The 16,763-nt window shown below is 49.6% G+C and overlaps 1 protein-coding gene across 1 annotated transcript; it reads right to left on the minus strand.

Moving 5' to 3' along the window:
* Window positions 1-4,849: 4,849 nt before the first annotated feature.
* LOC127321489 (uncharacterized) lies at window positions 4,850-5,917 on the minus strand. The gene is made up of 5 exons (XM_071827062.1): window positions 5,745-5,917; window positions 5,555-5,665; window positions 5,384-5,453; window positions 5,168-5,275; window positions 4,850-5,076 (listed from the first exon to the last, which is right to left on the minus strand). The coding sequence occupies exons 1-5, from the start codon at window positions 5,915-5,917 to the stop codon at window positions 4,915-4,917; spliced, it is 624 nt and encodes a 207-aa protein (XP_071683163.1). The 3' UTR covers window positions 4,850-4,914.
* Between the last annotated feature and the right edge of the window lie 10,846 nt (window positions 5,918-16,763).

Below are 16,763 nucleotides of genomic sequence, written 5' to 3' on the forward strand. Positions count from 1 at the left end.
AGAAAAGATTGACTACTACTAGATGAAGCTCTAAAACCATATTTCTTACAAAATTCCTAAAACCTATATCGCTTGCTACTATACGTAAATATAACATTGTGAGACAATTAAATATAACACTGTGAGACAATTGACGGTGAGAAAAGTGTAATTATAATTTATAGAATCGAATAACAAATATACTGCGGGAATATAGATCATATGGCTCCATGTGAAAAAGCAAGAAAACGATTAGATACATGTATATTAATAATCAATAAAAATAATTATTTTTTCTGTTATTTGTTATTCGTACAAACTTTTTTTGCATGTAAGAAGTAATAAAAGTTCTAGCCGGTGCAGGTGCACAGGTAAATGACTAGTTACACTAACCAGTATTGTATTACATGTTAACTTTGCGTGCCAACTTTTATTACAACTACTGGAACATATATACCTATATCTTCTGCTGTGATTTTTATTTGTCTTGCTCTACTGTGTCATTTCGCTGCCCTGAGTGCCTGAGTGTTTAGGACTACAATTTTACTAAGAGCCCACTATGTAGTTCCTTCCATCTATTAAACTGAAGTTCGGGTTCAGAAGACCATTAAGCAGTGTATCTTGCCGCATGACCCCCAAAGTGCCTCTGTCTCCTGCCCGTGAAGATGAACAACATGCAGCTGCTGGCGACTCCTAGGAGTTGTGTTTAGCGTGCACCTGACCGGCGAGGAAGCGCCCATGGGGCGCCCCAGCCACTAGTATCAGACAAAATGGTGGACAATTAGAAGGGAGGGTCAACTACAAAACTAATATTGTTAAATTAAATGTACATAAAGTAATAGACTTCAATTCGATACACATATGTATCTTAACAAAAGAACGTCCTAACGATCTTTGTGAGTTGGAGGCGATGGTGGATCACGAAGATGCAATGGATAAGAAGTTGATGCAAAAGAACGTCCACCAAACTGTCTCTGAGTCATTGTATGAGCAGTAAAAAACGAACCAGGTGGACAAGCTGAATCGCACATGATACAATTTTTGGAACCGACCAGATGAGGTGAGGGTGATGTATCGCTTTGTACTAGTGCTTGATGAAGGAGGAGATATGTAATTACATGTGTTGGACTATGAAACTATGAGTATTTTAACCCTAAGCTGACATGCAAGTGATCGTGTGGAATACTTCCCATCTTAGAATTCAGGCCAGTAGTACAGTAGGGATGTGAGAAGATGAGTGAAGACTTCTACGATCGGTAGATTCAGAATAGTTGCATCCTCTATTCGGGATTGTGAATGCTCCCACATAAAATTAAGCATAGGATCATGACTACCGCACCATTCTAGTGGTGCGCCACTGCTAGTGATCTCACCGCTAGCCTTTTTTCTAGTAGTGGTTGTACCATGTGGCCCGAGAGAGGACTACTGGTTGTTAGAGATATATTCCGTGTACTATAAACGGATAGTCTAGGATAGAGATAGGACTCTCGTGTCTTGTCTCACACTCCAAGATGACCCCTTGTACTGCTATATATACTCGCCCATGAGGCTCAATAATACATCCACCACATTACGCCAATCACTCTCCCTCTCTATCATTCTACATGGTATCAGCCACAAGTTTCTAACCTAGCCGCCGCATAGCTTCCACGCCACGCTGCCCCCGGGAGGTCGATCTCCATGACCTACTCCGGGGGCCACGCAACCCGTATGAGGGTTCGTCCGCCGATCGGTTGATAGGCTGCCCCTCGCGTCCTTTTTTTCCGATCTGTAGATCGATTTCCTTTTTAGTCCGTCGGTCGCTCGACCGACGTTTTCTTTTTTGGTTTTACCGATCATAGATCGGATTGAGTCGCCCATCGCAGTCGTCATCACGCGCCTCCACTCCGACAACGGCATCGACCTGCACCGGCCATCTTCATCACCCACACGGCACAGCCGCACACGCCACGCACGGGGCGCCCCTACGTGCATCGCAACATGTTTTTCTTATCCGCGCGTCTCCAGCGCCGGTCCGTCTTTGTCGTCATCGCCCGGGACATCATCGACAACATCGCCATCGCCTTCGATCTGCGCGTCGTACACGCCATGGCGCGTACATCGCTGCCGTCGGTCTGATCAACCAATCGTGCGCGCGTCTCCGCCAAGCAGATCCTCGAGCACGCGCCTATCACCGATCGAGCAACAGGCTGCCACGCGCCGCCGCCCTGGTCCATGCCTCCGGCATCCAACGTGCCTTCCTGACGCATACGTCGCCGGTAGCCTCAATCCACTGCACCGACTCGCGTACTGCAGCTACGTCGTCCCCTCGGACCGTAGTGTTGCTACACGCAGTGTACCTCGCCGTCCCCACGCACCGACACCCAAGGCCACCACCGCGCCGCTACCACGGCGTGGGTCGCCACTGTCCGCGCATGGTCTTCGTCAAGCTGTCGGCTCTTCATCGCCAACTTCGTGTACCCCCACCGCGCCTCCTCACGTAACCTACATGGCCACCCTAGGTCGACGCTGGTTTCATTGCCTACATCTTTGTCATCGTCCAGTACAACTTCGTCGGCAATGTCACCATCACCGCCACCGCCACCGCCTAGCAACGCCTGCACCCCGGCAACGCCACCTCCCGATAACGCCTCCACCACGGCAACGCCACCTCCCGGCATCGCCAAGGACTCCACCCTAGTATCTACTCCAACAACCGTGGAGTGCATCGGCACTTCCCCGTCTTCGCCGCTCTGCGCCTCGCAACCGTTCTGGAGTCCTCCTCTGCTAGTCTACCACTGACATGGCACGATAACCGTACTGGTCCCGCTCTACGCATGCTCGGTGCTGGCAACACCACCGCATGCCTTCGTCCCAGACGCGTCCCCGGGCTTGGAAAGGTCGGATCGGCGCCTCGTCTTCATCGGCATCGACAACGTCTTCTTCGGCATTGACTCCTATGACTGCCTCGACCGCGTCAGCGATGATTCTTCTTACATACTCGGTTCTGGCAAAATCGTAGTATGCTTACGCCCCCGACGAGCGCCTAGTTACGGCAAAATCGTAGTATGCTTACGCCCTCGACTATGGCCACACCTCGTCTTCGACGACTCGGACTGCATCGACTTCGGCATCGACATCCTCGACGACTGCCCTCAACGCGTCTCCGTCATCATCATGGCGCTTCTCTGCGCCCGCGGTTTCACGTGGATTGATAACATTAGATCACTCACAAAAAATGCATATCCATCCAGGACAACGAAATACGAGAAATGTCCCCAGTTTAACCCTCGTTTGAGAACAATGCAATGTCCACGCCCAAAGTACACCAACCGTCGACCCTTGATTTGACAACATATTGGAGAGATCTCTTGTAAGAAGGTGATCACGGCATGCGGGTCCATCATTATCCGGCCACATAGATGAATAAGTTAGCAATTACAAACCTTGAAAGTAAAAGAATACATTCTACGAGCCACATAAATGTAGGTGACATGGGAATGCATCGGATCATTTTGAGACCACCAATTAATTGGAGTAGTACAAGCACCATGATCAATTAATCCAGCTGTAGCTTGGTAGGTACCATGGGAAACCCTAGATCCAGCCAGGATCGGACGATGACGGCGCACCCTGCGTCGTGCTACCTCTTGGGGCATCGTTTTTGGAGTAGCGGCTAGATGGAAGTGGTTTTTGGTGGAGTGGTGTTCATCTACCACGTTGTCGTCGATGTTTCTCAGCAGCGTGGAGCTGCGGGGTATTGAAGACGGGCGAGGACTGTTGGACGCATGCAGGATGGTGGAGCTGTTTGGTGTTATGGTGACATCTACAGCGGGCCTGGCATGGTCAATGCGTTGATCTCGCTTGGAGATGGGTTCGAGATAGATGGCGGTTGCGAACTCTGTGATGTGTGCAATGGCGCACCCTCAGGGCTTTGCTTTTTGGATGATGTGTGTTGGTGTACCGTCAGGGAGTATGGCCTTGTTCATGGTCCCCCCTTCATCGTAGGTATAGCGAGTTGTCGCTAGGAAGGTGGCTTCGAGTTGATCTTTGTATTTCCCTTGTAAGGCATTGCGAATAATTTAATAAAGAAGAAAGCTGTGTGCATCCTTTGGATGCAGAGGCTGGGGCTATGCTTCTTGATCGAAAAAAATGTACCATGGGAACACATCTTACTCATTTGAGACCCCCAATGAATTGGACTTGCACAGACACCACGATTAATCCATCTACAGCTTTATAGGCGCCATAGGATTGCATCTGACTCATTTTGAGATCTCCAAATTATTTTGTCCTCGTATGGCATGCAACCTGAATGATCATGTGGCTCTCTGGTATGACTGTACCTTTGGGTGGCATTTTAACACATTGCAGACCAAAATGATCAAGTGGCTTTGCACAGGGTGAATATGAAATGGTCGATGACTGTTCTGTAGTAAAGCAGGGTCTTGCTATTCAGTGCATTGCAAATGAACCTGAGCTCGTTAAGTGTGCGTTACCGGACAAGTATATCAATCCTAGCACTAGTAGAAAAAGGGGCAATAGGCCCGGTCCATTTGGGCCTTTAGACCCGGTTCCCGAACCGGGACCAACTAGGCGGGACTAAAGGGGGTACCCTTTAGTCCCGGTTCAAAGATCAACCGGGCCTAAAGGCCTCGACACGTGGTGCGGCCAGGGAGCTCGCGGTGGAAGGGCTTTGGTCCCGGTTCGTGGTACGAACCGGGCCTAGGTTTCTCTGCCGCGGCAGAGAATTGCTATTTCTCTGCCGCGGCACAGATTTAGGCTGTACCAGCGTTTCTCTGCCGCGGCAGAGAAACAGTGCGTTTCTCTGCCGCGGCAGAGTTTCAGCAATGCATATATATCATTCAAGAAACCACAAAAAATCGTCATGAATATATATAGACATCGTCAACAGTACACGACATAGTCAACACAGTACACGTAATGCATGCATATTTACAATACAACATCTCCTCGACGAATATCCTCCGCCGTCACGATCTTCCGATAGTGCTCTCCACCTGGGGTAAGGACCTCGGTAATAAAGAATCCCGCGATTTCCTCTTGAATTGCTTTTATTTGATCCGCTGTTATGAAAGTGTCCCGCAGGCGTGTCATCTATATTTAAAAAAGGAGATCAATATATGAATGGAACTCAATACAATAGATGGTACTAATTAAGATTAATTGTGAAATTTTGTTATCGTACACGAGTGTGGTGTATTTGGGCATCCCCACCCTTGGGACAGGCCATGTCACGCATGAAGGTGCAGACGTAGTATCCACATAAGTTATTCCCTTGTTCCTGCCTCATACACTTTACGAAAAAATAGTTCGATCAAACTAATAATCAAGCATCGTATTGAAAGTAAATATCATATATAAAGTTCCACGGACATAGCTATATATATATAGTACTACTTACAGTGTAATCTTCAAATGTAAGCTCCGGTTTCCATTTACCCGGAACAGTATTGATGAACCGTTTCCAAGCCCTGCCCGGCAAAAAATAATGAGTAAATGAGTAATTGATTAGTTGATGATATCTTCGAATTAGAGCAGATGAAGATGCCAATACGAAATTGATTGAAACTACCTCTGGAGGATGGCAGCCATGTCCGCCCATTCCGCATATTCTTTACGTTTCGAGTCCATGACTTTTACGACTCCAAGGTGAAGATCAATGATTAGGAGAATAAAGTGGAAACTGCACAAACATAGCTCAATGATTACGAGAATAAAGTGGAAGGTGCACAAGCATAATGTATGTTATATATAACACTCACTTGAAGTTGTAGGGAAAGAATATATCCTCTTTGTCTGCTTGCTTCTCTAAAAACATTACGATGTTGTCCTCTGTGTCCTTGGCGAAGTCTCGAACCGTAACTTCATGAACTGTGTTTGGGTCTATGAACCCCAGCGGTAGGAGCTTGCCTCTTTTGTATTCCAGCTTCTTCATTCTGCATAATTAAATGTATAGCGTACACAAAGAATATAATGAGGATAATTGTTAGTGCAAATGAATGAGCTACAAACTTAATTACACAAATAAATCACTTACAGGCAGTAGCAGCGACGACAGCTTTGTCGAGGGCGTCTTGATTGAATAACTGAAACAGTTCTTCTAACTCAAGGTTTATCTCTGTCTTCCCCCGGAAGTAATGCTCATCTCTAAGATACACCGTGAGGTAGGCATCACCTCTTCGACAGGCTTTCAGGTACCAGTCATGCAACCTTCGCATCTGAGTCCCTAGACGCGCGAGCTCACCAGGTTTGACGAGATCAGATCCGTATCTATACGTGTTTACCACTTGAGCCGTTGGATAGTAATCTTCGTACTCAACTGATGCTCCCTGAGCTCTAGCCGCCCGTTCGATCATCGATGCCGTCTCTGGATCATGATAGGGCTCCACGATGAAGTGGGGTACGGCCTGAATGTCCTGTTGTCATGGCTGGGCGACTTTTTTTGCTTCTTTGCTCGCTCTAGAGGACTGTCCAAGAGAGCGGTCATAATCAGCTCTCGGCTCAGGTCTCTTCATTCTCGTCTCGGCAAAGTGCTTCACCGTCTGCGGTGGAATAAACATCTTCTTCGGCGCAAGAAACGCCTTTTGCTCTTCGATCTGCTCATGTGGTAACAACTGCGGAGTCTGTGCCCTCATTGGAGTTGATGATCTCTTCGGAGCTGTAGGAGGTGCCGCGGACCGCTTCCTCTTTTGCTTAGGTGGAGGCGGCGGAGTCTCTGACGAGGAGGAGGAGGCGGCGGAGTATTTTCACGCGGAGGAGACTGGTCATGGATAGGGGAATCATCATCGCGCGAGAGGAGAATCATCACGCGGAGGAGGCGCACGGGTGGCGGAGGAGGCGGAGGTGGCCTGCTTGTTGGCTTCTCACCTGGAAACACAATGTTCTCCTTCCGCCATTGCACGGTGGTTCTACGGGCTTCTCCCAGTTCTTTGATTTCCCCATCTTCACCTGCAGGGTGCTCAAGCACCAACCCCTCATACTCTCTCAACACTTCATCCACCATCACAACAGCAAAGTCGTCTTGGACCGGACGGCAATGGTAAGACCTTGTAGGTAAGAGGATGCCGACCGCCGCCTTGAAGGATAGGTTGAAAACTTTAACATGCAGCTCACAAGGACGGCTCTCAGTGAGATCATCCACGGGGGTAGCGAGGAGGCTCGACCACCTGGTCATCATCATAATTATCCACCTGCTGAGAGGAAGCCACGCTGCTTTTCCGGTGTGGTTGAGATTGCAGCGGGCGAGGGCATTGAGCAGTGCAGGATCTACAACCTGCCCCCGAGCCATCTGAGATGTAAGTACTTGGGTTACCATGGTTAATTGGGCTTGCATGGTGCTCATACCCTCCTCTAAGTTAGCCAGGCGGTCTGTTTCCCTTGCCTTCCTCCTCTCATGGCTTTTATCGGAAATCTCTTCCTTTCCGCGGGAAAGCCATACTTCCACGGAACGGAGCCTTACGTGCCTCGTGTTCGTCCGCCGTGTTCTTTGTTCCCAAGGGCGCGTGTCAGCTCATCGTTCTCTCTTTCGGGCTGGAACAACCCCGCCTCCACGTCCCTATGTGCTTTTTCCAGGGCATCAATGGGAACCTTCAGATGAGCTTTCTTATAGATGCACTTCCCTGTTTCTGGATCCAACGTTCCCCCAATCCCGTAGAACCACTCCTTGCACCGTTCGATCCAACCGTGTGTCCCTAATCTGATCCCTTTCTTGGTCGGTTCCGCCTCAGCTGCCTGCCACTTAGGACGGTTAGCCACTGTATCCACTGGACCCGAGAATTTGGTGATATAGCTTCAACGCAGCATTTGCCTTATTTATTTCCGACCTTCTCTTAAATTCTTCTGACTCCGTGCTGTACTTCACGAATTCGTCCCAGTGATTTTTTACCTTCTCACTGTCCGGAGTCTTCTTTAACTTGATAAGGCGGCGCAATCTTTTCTTGTGGCTCTTGAATAGTTCGGCCATCTTCTTCTTGCCAAACTCGCGGAGGGCCTGCTCCATCTTGGCCTTCTCAGCGTCACCCCCCTCTTCGGGTACTATGTTGAAATGTGACATGAGCTTGTTCATAATGCTGTTTTTGGCTACATCATCGATATAAAGACCTTGAGTTTCTTCCTCTGCAGACAGCACTAGTCCCTTCGGCTTGTGCCATTCTCGAACGGTGATCGGGACGTGGTCCCTAACAAGCACTCCGCATTGAGCTATAAATGACTTTGCACCTTTCTCTGGAGCAATCGGTTTACCATCCTTCTCGATGTGGGTGATGTCGTGCCTAACACCGTCATCCAACTTTTTGGCCGGGCCTCGCTTCCTCGACTTTACAGAAGAAGTGCTCGATCCGGAGGGCTAAAAAAGAAATAGTTCATAGTCAGTACAATTTCATTAGTTAATGCATCTAGTCGATCAACAGCGGCTTAATTAATTTATATACCTCGGTGATAACTACAGTTCGGGAGCCATTATGATGATCTTGTTCCTCACCGGCGCCACTAGGATCTTCTTCCTCAATATCCTCCGCTCCCTCACCGGAGTCATTCAAATAAGTTGCGGTGACATCGTCACCGCCATCATCTGGAATAACGTCGTCGTCGCGATCATCCAGAGTACCGTTTGCTATGAGTTCCTCCATGAAATTTTCTTGAATTTCATCTCTCTCCATGCTTTCTACAACGACCTGCAAGCTGTACATAGGAACCATCATATGATCAAATTAAGGATAATGCAGAAAACTGAAAATGGAGTTACATATGTGTAGTTCTTAACTAAGGATCGATAATATAGTGCTGAAAGCAGATACTGCAGTTACATGCATACATAGATCGGGTTCATGTTTATTTAACCCTAATACATATCAATCACTACTACAACCACTCAACCGCGCAGACCGGGTCCTAGAGGGCGCCGACCGGGTCCTGAGCCGCGCTGGGTGTGCCCCCAAAGCCACGGAACAACAACGGGAGCATAGCTAACATGAGATCCCCGCATAACGCTCCATCCGGTCCTATACATGTTGTCTAACGCGTACATGTAACGGCGAACGTGCTGGTCCTCCGCTTCAATGCGCTGAGCTACCTCCTCCGGCGGGGCTGGCTCCCTCTGAAACGACCGTGGCCCATAAGACCTCCACCAAAGAATATCCGGGTCGACAACGGGACCCGGATTCCGCACCAAGGTGCGCGACCCGGAAGCTAAGACCTCCCAGTGCCACCCCGGCGGAGCCCAGTCCCGGACCTCCCCCATCTGCTCCATCTCCTCTAGAAGAGTCAGACCACGGCGCGGCGGCTGTCGCGGCATCGTAGCTACGAAAACAAATCATATATGTATACTGATATAAATAAAAAACATGATATTGTGCTAAATAAAAAACTTCACTACTTTTGTACTAACGCCGCGTTCCACGACCCCGGATCGATCCGGATCGGGGGTCGGGAACAACAGCGGGAGCGGTAGAGGGAATTGAACGACCGTATTTTGGGGGCGCCGGCACTACCGGCATCGCCACGGACTCGGCGCTCCTCCTCTCGCTATTCTCTCTATTTCACGACCCTAACTCTATGTCACGGCGGCGCCACCACGGACTCGGCACCGCCAGGGGCGCCGGCAGGGGCACCGCCACGGACTCGGCACCGGCAGGGGCTCCGGCAGGGGCACCGCCACGGACTCGGCACCGGCAGGGGTGCCGACACTACCGGCGCGCGCGGAAGAGGTTGTCCGCGCGGGGGGTGGCGTCGACACAAATTGTAACTTTTTTTCTAACTATACTAATTTAAATCTAACTAAATATTTCTAACTTTTCTAACTAAACTAACTAATCTAACAATCTAACAATCTAACAAAACTAACAAAACTAACTAATCTAATAATCTAACAATCTAACAAAAAATAAAAAAAAAGAAGAACTTGCCGGCCGCCGGTCGGCCGGCCGGAGGAGGGAGAGGGAGAGGGGGAGCACCAACCTGCGGAGCGCGGTGGCGGGCGGCGGCGGAGGGCGACGAGCGCGGTGGAGGAGGCGATGTCCGCGGCGGCGGCGGGCGGCGCGCGCGCGGGCGCCGTACGCGCGTGCGGAGAGGGCCGGGGATGGAGGAGGCGGCGGCGGAGGCGTGGGCGGGCGGCGGCGGCGGCGGCGGCGGCGGCGGCGTGGGCGCGCGGCGGAGCAGCCTGGCGGCGTGCGGCGGAGCAGCCTGGCGGCGTGCGTCTGTGCGTGCGGCTTCGTCTCCGCGGGATTGATCCCCGCGGAGACGAAGTGTTGGCTTTTATACCCCCCCCCTTTGGACCCGGTGCGTGTTACAAACCGGGTCCAAAGGCCCCCCTTTGGACCCGGTTTGTAATACAAACCGGGTCTAAAGGCCAATTTTGCATCGATTTCGCTGCGCGCGCAAAATAGGACTTTAGTCCCGGTTTGTAATACAAACCGGGTCCAAAGGCCACTTTTTTTAAAAAATTTCATTCCCGCCTTATTTCAAATGAAAAAAAGCCACCGCACTGCCACACGTGTCCACCGCCGCCACCGCCGTGTTCGAGCTCGATAACCCGAATACAACTTGGGCCGACAACGACCCTCGGTGGGACGACATTTGGACCGAGACAACCTCCGACGACGAGTAGATCGACTAGACTAGTTGTTTATCTATTTTATTGTATTTTCAATAAAGTCGTTGTGGCAGACGCTGATGATGAGAAAAGTTTCCCGCCAGATTACATGTGGAATTAAAGTACAGAACTCAACTGAAAATTAATTAAGATACATGGCCAGATAGTACTCGTGCCTAGCCCTATAGTACTCGTGCCTAGCTCAACTGAAAATTAATTAAGATACATGGCCAGATTCGACTGTTCGAGTCATTCAGTCATACTCGTGCCTGGCCCTATAGTACTCGCCACTGTAGTCGTCGTAGTCGCCGTCATCATCGTCGCTGGCATCGGGGTCGCGGTAGTCAAACCTCGGCGGGAGAGCACGCGTGGGCTGGGACTGAGGGTAGCGCAGGCGGGGGCCACGGTGGGCCATGACGCCCTGGAGAGTTCGGTCGCGCCACCACAGCCGACGGCCGGCCTCGTTGAAGTTCGAAGGAGGCGGGCCGCCGTCCTCGTGCCTGGCGAGCGCCCTCTCACGCCGATTGATGAAGAAGCTCTCCCAAGTCGGGCTGTAGTCGGGATGCCACTGGGGATTCCTCCGCTGCTCTGGCGTGAGCTCGAAGTAGTAGTGGTTCGTGATGGCCATCTCGCGCGCCACACCTAGAGGGACAGGAGGGACCGGTACCCCTCCGACGCTCAGCAACCAGCCGGTAGGGACGCGGTAGCCCGGCGGGCAGGGGTAGTTCGACGCGCAAAGCGCCTCCGCCTCCCGGAGGGTTAGAGATACGATGGAAGCCATGTGACCTGGTGATGAGGTTTGCAGATATGAGTCTAGATGTGATATGTAAATGGAGGCCAAGCCAACATATATATAGTGAAAACAGGGCGGGAGGACGGAGCCGGGACGCAGTGGAAAGCGCGGGACGAAAAATAGGCGGGAACGCGGTGGCGCCAAAAACTGTCGGTGGGATAAGGACGTGTGGGTAACCTTTAGTCCCGGCTGGTGGGTACAACCGGGACTAAAGATCCTTTTTTGTGTCATCTAACAAAACTGTCGGTGGGATAAGGACGTGTGGGTAACCTTTAGTCCCAGCTGGTGGGTACAACCGGGACTAAAGATGTCGGCAGGATAAGAACGCATGGGTGGACGCACTGCTCGATGAGATAAATCATGTAGCGCACGACGCCCTGTCGAAGGAACAAGACAAAGTAGAAGAGGTGCCGTGCCTATAAAAGGAGCATCGATACGCCTTGCCAAGCCCCTGAACGACTACATCTCATCTAACAGTGTTGGGGAAAGGGTTGGGAAATCTCCCGTGGCGCATCTCCACTTTTAATATCTTACATACAGTTACATGATTACACAAAAATAAATGGGAAATTGATTGCCATGTTGAGATACTCATTTGTGCCATGAACATTCTTCAATTAACTTGATGATGGAGCATCTTCATCATTTAATTAATCTTCTTCGGCCGTAACCATGGAGCATCTTCATCATTTAACTTGATGCTTGGATCAATGTTCACTACGAAGGGTGGAATTTCATCAAACTGATTATAATCTTCTGACATGTCTGTCTTGTCCTCCACTCCCACGATGTTTCTTTTTCCAGAAAGAACTATGTGGCGCTTTGGCTCATCGTTTGATGTATTTGTTTCCTTATGTTTCCTTTTTCTTGGTTTGGTAGACATATCCTTCACATAGAAAACCTGGGCCACATCCTTGGCTAGGACGAATGGTTCGTCTCTATACCCAAGATTGTTGAGATCCACTTGTTGTCATTCCATACAACTTGTCTACACTGAACCCCGCCTCTGTTTTGTTGACCCATTTGCACCTAAACAAAGGGACCTTAAAAGAAGGTCCATACTCAAGTTCCCATATATCCTCTATGTAACCATAATATGTGTCATTTGGGCCTTCATTCATTATTGCATCAAAGCGGACACCACTGTTTTGGTTGGTGCTCTTTTTATCTTGGGCGATCGTGTAAAATGTATTCCCATTTATCTCGTACCCTTGGAAAGTCACTACGATCGAAGATGGTGTGCGGGCCAGCAAGTACAACTGATCTTCAATATGTTCGTTATTCAGGAGATGTTTTTGCAACCAACCGCCGAAAGTCGACATGTGTTCACGTCTAATCCAATCGTTCGACCGCCCCGGGTTCTCGGGAGCGTAGAAAGTTCTTGTGGTCACCGATATACGGAGCCACCAAGGTGGAACTTTGTAGGACTGTGTAGTGTGCTTGAGTCAAAGAAATCCCGTCCCTACATATCATTGATTTCCTTCCTAGCGTGCCTTTTCCACTTAGTCTCCCTTCATGCCGCGATTCAGGAACACCAATCGGCTTAAGGTCAGGAATAAAGTCAACACAGAATTCAATGACCTCCTCTGTTCCATAGCCCTTGGAGATGCTTCCTTATAGCCTAGCACGGTTATGAACATATTTCTTCAAGACTCCCATGAACCTCTCGAAGGGGAACATATTGTGTAGAAACACAGGACCGAGAATGGAAATCTCATCGACCAGGTGAACGAGGAGATGTGTCATAATATTGAAGAAGGATGGTGGGAACACCAGCTCAAAACTAACGAGACATTGGACCACATCATTACTGCAACCTCGGTAGAATTTCTGGATTTATTACCTTCGAGAAATTGCATTGAGGAATGCACATAGCTTCACAATGGGCGATCGAACATTTTCCGGTAGAAGCCCCCTCAATGCAATCGGAAGCAACCGTGTCATTATCACGTGATGTCATGAGACTTCAAGTTACGGAATGTTTTCTTCTCCATATTTATTATTCCCTTTATATTGGAGGAGAAGCCAGACGGGACCTTGATACTGCTAAGACATTCAAAAAATATTTCCTTCTCTGCTTTTGTAAGAGCGTAGCTGGATAAATGACGTCCTTTAACTCTCTCATGCAGCTTTTTGGGGTCTTTCCAACGTTGCTGGTCCTCCCGTGCTTCTGGTGTATCTTTTGTCTTCCCGTACACACCCAGAAAGCCTAGCAGGTTCACGCAAAGATTCTTCGTCACGTGCATCACATCGATTGAAGAGCGGACCTCTAAGACTTCCCAATAGGGTAGATCCCAAAATATAGATTTCTTCTTCCACATGGGCGCGTGTCCGGCATCGTCATTCGGAACAGACCGTCCGCCAGGACCCTTTCCAAATATTACATCTAGATCCTTGACCATACCAAATATATCAACACCATCACGATGGGGAGGCTTCCTCCGGTGATCAGCCTCACCGTTGTAATGCTTGCCTTTCTTTCTTACGGGATGGGTAAGCCTAAGAAATCGACGATGCCCCAGGTACACGACCTTCTGACCTTTTCCAAATAATCACCTTCGAGCTCATGTAAACAGTGTGTGCATGCATTGTATCCCTTGTTTGACTGTCCTGAAATGTTACCAAGAGCAGGCCAGTCATTGATGGTTACGAAAAGCATCGCTCTTAGGTCAAATTCCTCCTGCTTGTGCTCGTCCCACACACGTACACCTGCTAGGGACCACAGCTGTAGAAGTTCTTCGACTAATGGCTTCAGGTACACATCAATGTCGTTCCCGGGTTGCTTCGGGCCTTGTATGAGCAACGGCATCATAATGAACTTCCGATTAATGAAAAACCAAGGAGGAAGGTTATTTATACAAAGTGTCACAGGCCAGGTGCTATGGCTGCAGCTCTGCTCTCCAAAAGGATTCATGCCATCTGTCGAGACCAAACCGTAAGTTCCTTGCATCCTGTGCAAAGTTTGGGAACTCTCTATCGATTTTCTCCATTGGGAGCCATCAGCAGGTGCCTCAACATCACGTCTTTCTTACGGTCTTCTTTGTGCCATCGCAACAACCTAGCGTGCTCTTTATTTCTGAACAAGCGTTTCAGCCGTGGTATTATAGGAGCATACCACATAACCTTGGCAGGAACCCTCTTCCTGGGGCGCTCGCCCACAACATCACCAGGGTCATCTCGTACGATCTTATACCGCAATGCGGTGCACACCGGACATGCATCCAAATTCTCGTACTCATCGCGGTAGAGGATGCGGTCATTAATGCATGCATGTATCTTTTGCACATCTAATCCTAGAGGGCAGACAATCTTCTTCGCTTCGTACGTCTTTGGCGGGCAATTCGTTACCCCTTGGAAGCTTCCTCTTAATTATTGTCGGCAACTTTCCAAATCCTGAGTCGGTGACACCGTTCTACGCCTTCCATTGCAACAATTCCGAGTGTCGCCTAGCTTTTTATGGCCATCTTCGCAAGTTGGGTATAACAATTTGTTGTGATCTTCTATCATCTTGTCGAAGGCCAACCTTTCCTTTTCAGTTTCACATTCTCTCCTTGCATCGGCAATGGCCCGGCCAAGATCATCATCAGCAGGCTCATACGGGTGCCTCTTGATCTTCTACTTCATTGTCTTCATTGCCTTCTGCAGTATCATCGTATTCAGGGAAATTGGGATAACCGTCATCATCCTCTTCCTCTTCGTCATTGTCTTCCATCATAACCCCTCTTTCTCCGTGCTTGGTCCAACAATAGTAACTGGACATGAAACCGGATCGCAGAAGGTGGCTGTGAATGAGACTCGAGCGAGCGTAATTTACGGTATTCTTGCAGTCCACACATGGACAATACATGAAGCCACCATGTTTGTTTGCCTCCGCCACGGCCATAAAATTATCCAGGCCCGCAGTGAACTCGTCAAACCGTCGGTCAATGTACATCCATTGCCGATTCATCTGCATGATATAATTAAGCTGATCAAAACCATTACAGAACATCACGATGTATATATACACATGCATTTTATCAATTGCAGATGAAAAGGATAAAGTTGTTAACCTCGATGAAGAAGAAAAAAGCAAGTTAAGTGTGGCTTGATTTGTGTCAACTCAAGTGGCAAATCCTCTTAAGCATTTCATCAAACACCTCTTGTGCATGTGAAGAAGAGAGGAGACCAATACACCCTCTTGTGAAGATAGTGAAAAAATGGCTAAGTGTGGCTCACACTTGGGCAGGGGCAAGGTTATATAGCCAGAGGGGGGCCTTTGGACCCGGTTTGTCATACAAACCGGGACTAAAGGGTTCCCCAGGCTGACACGGCCTGGCGCGCCCTGCGGGTGGACCCTTTGGACCCGGTTTGTATGACAAACCGGGTCCAAAGGCCGCTACAGGACAGGCGCCAGCGGGTGGGGTCGTCCTGGGCAGAAACGAACCGGGTCCAATGGGGGCATTGGACCCGGTTTGGTTCAGCAGTGGGACATTTGCTTGGGACCAAAGGCCTCTTCTACGATCGGTAGATTCAGAATAGTTGCATCCTCTATTCGGGATTGTGAATGCTCCCACATAAAATTAAGCATAGGATCATGACTACCGCACCATTCTAGTGGTGCGCCACTGCTAGTGATCTCACCGCTAGCCTTTTTTCTAGTAGTGGTTGTACCATGTGGCCCGAGAGAGGACTACTGGTTGTTAGAGATATATTCCGTGTACTATAAACGGATAGTCTAGGATAGAGATAGGACTCTCGTGTCTTGTCTCACACTCCAAGATGACCCCTTGTACTGCTATATATACTCGCCCATGAGGCTCAATAATACATCCACCACATTACGCCAATCACTCTCCCTCTCTATCATTCTACATGGTATCAGCCACAAGTTTCTAACCTAGCCGCCGCATAGCTTCCACGCCACGCTGCCCCCGGGAGGTCGATCTCCATGACCTACTCCGGGGGCCACGCAACCCGTATGAGGGTTCGTCCGCCGATCGGTTGATAGGCTGCCCCTCGCGTCCTTTTTTTCCGATCTGTAGATCGATTTCCTTTTTAGTCCGTCGGTCGCTCGACCGACGTTTTCTTTTTTGGTTTTACCGATCATAGATCGGATTGAGTCGCCCATCGCAGTCGTCATCACGCGCCTCCACTCCGACAACGGCATCGACCTGCACCGGCCATCTTCATCACCCACACGGCACAGCCGCACACGCCACGCACGGGGCGCCCCTACGTGCATCGCAACATGTTTTTCTTATCCGCGCGTCTCCAGCGCCGGTCCGTCTTTGTCGTCATCGCCCGGGACATCATCGACAACATCGCCATCGCCTTCGATCTGCGCGTCGTACACGCCATGGCGCGTACATCGCTGCCGTCGGTCTGATCAACCAATCGTGCGCGCGTCTCCGCCAAGCA

Source organism: Lolium perenne, chromosome 3 (assembly GCF_019359855.2).
Source record: "Lolium perenne isolate Kyuss_39 chromosome 3, Kyuss_2.0, whole genome shotgun sequence".
NCBI lineage: Eukaryota > Viridiplantae > Streptophyta > Magnoliopsida > Poales > Poaceae > Lolium > Lolium perenne.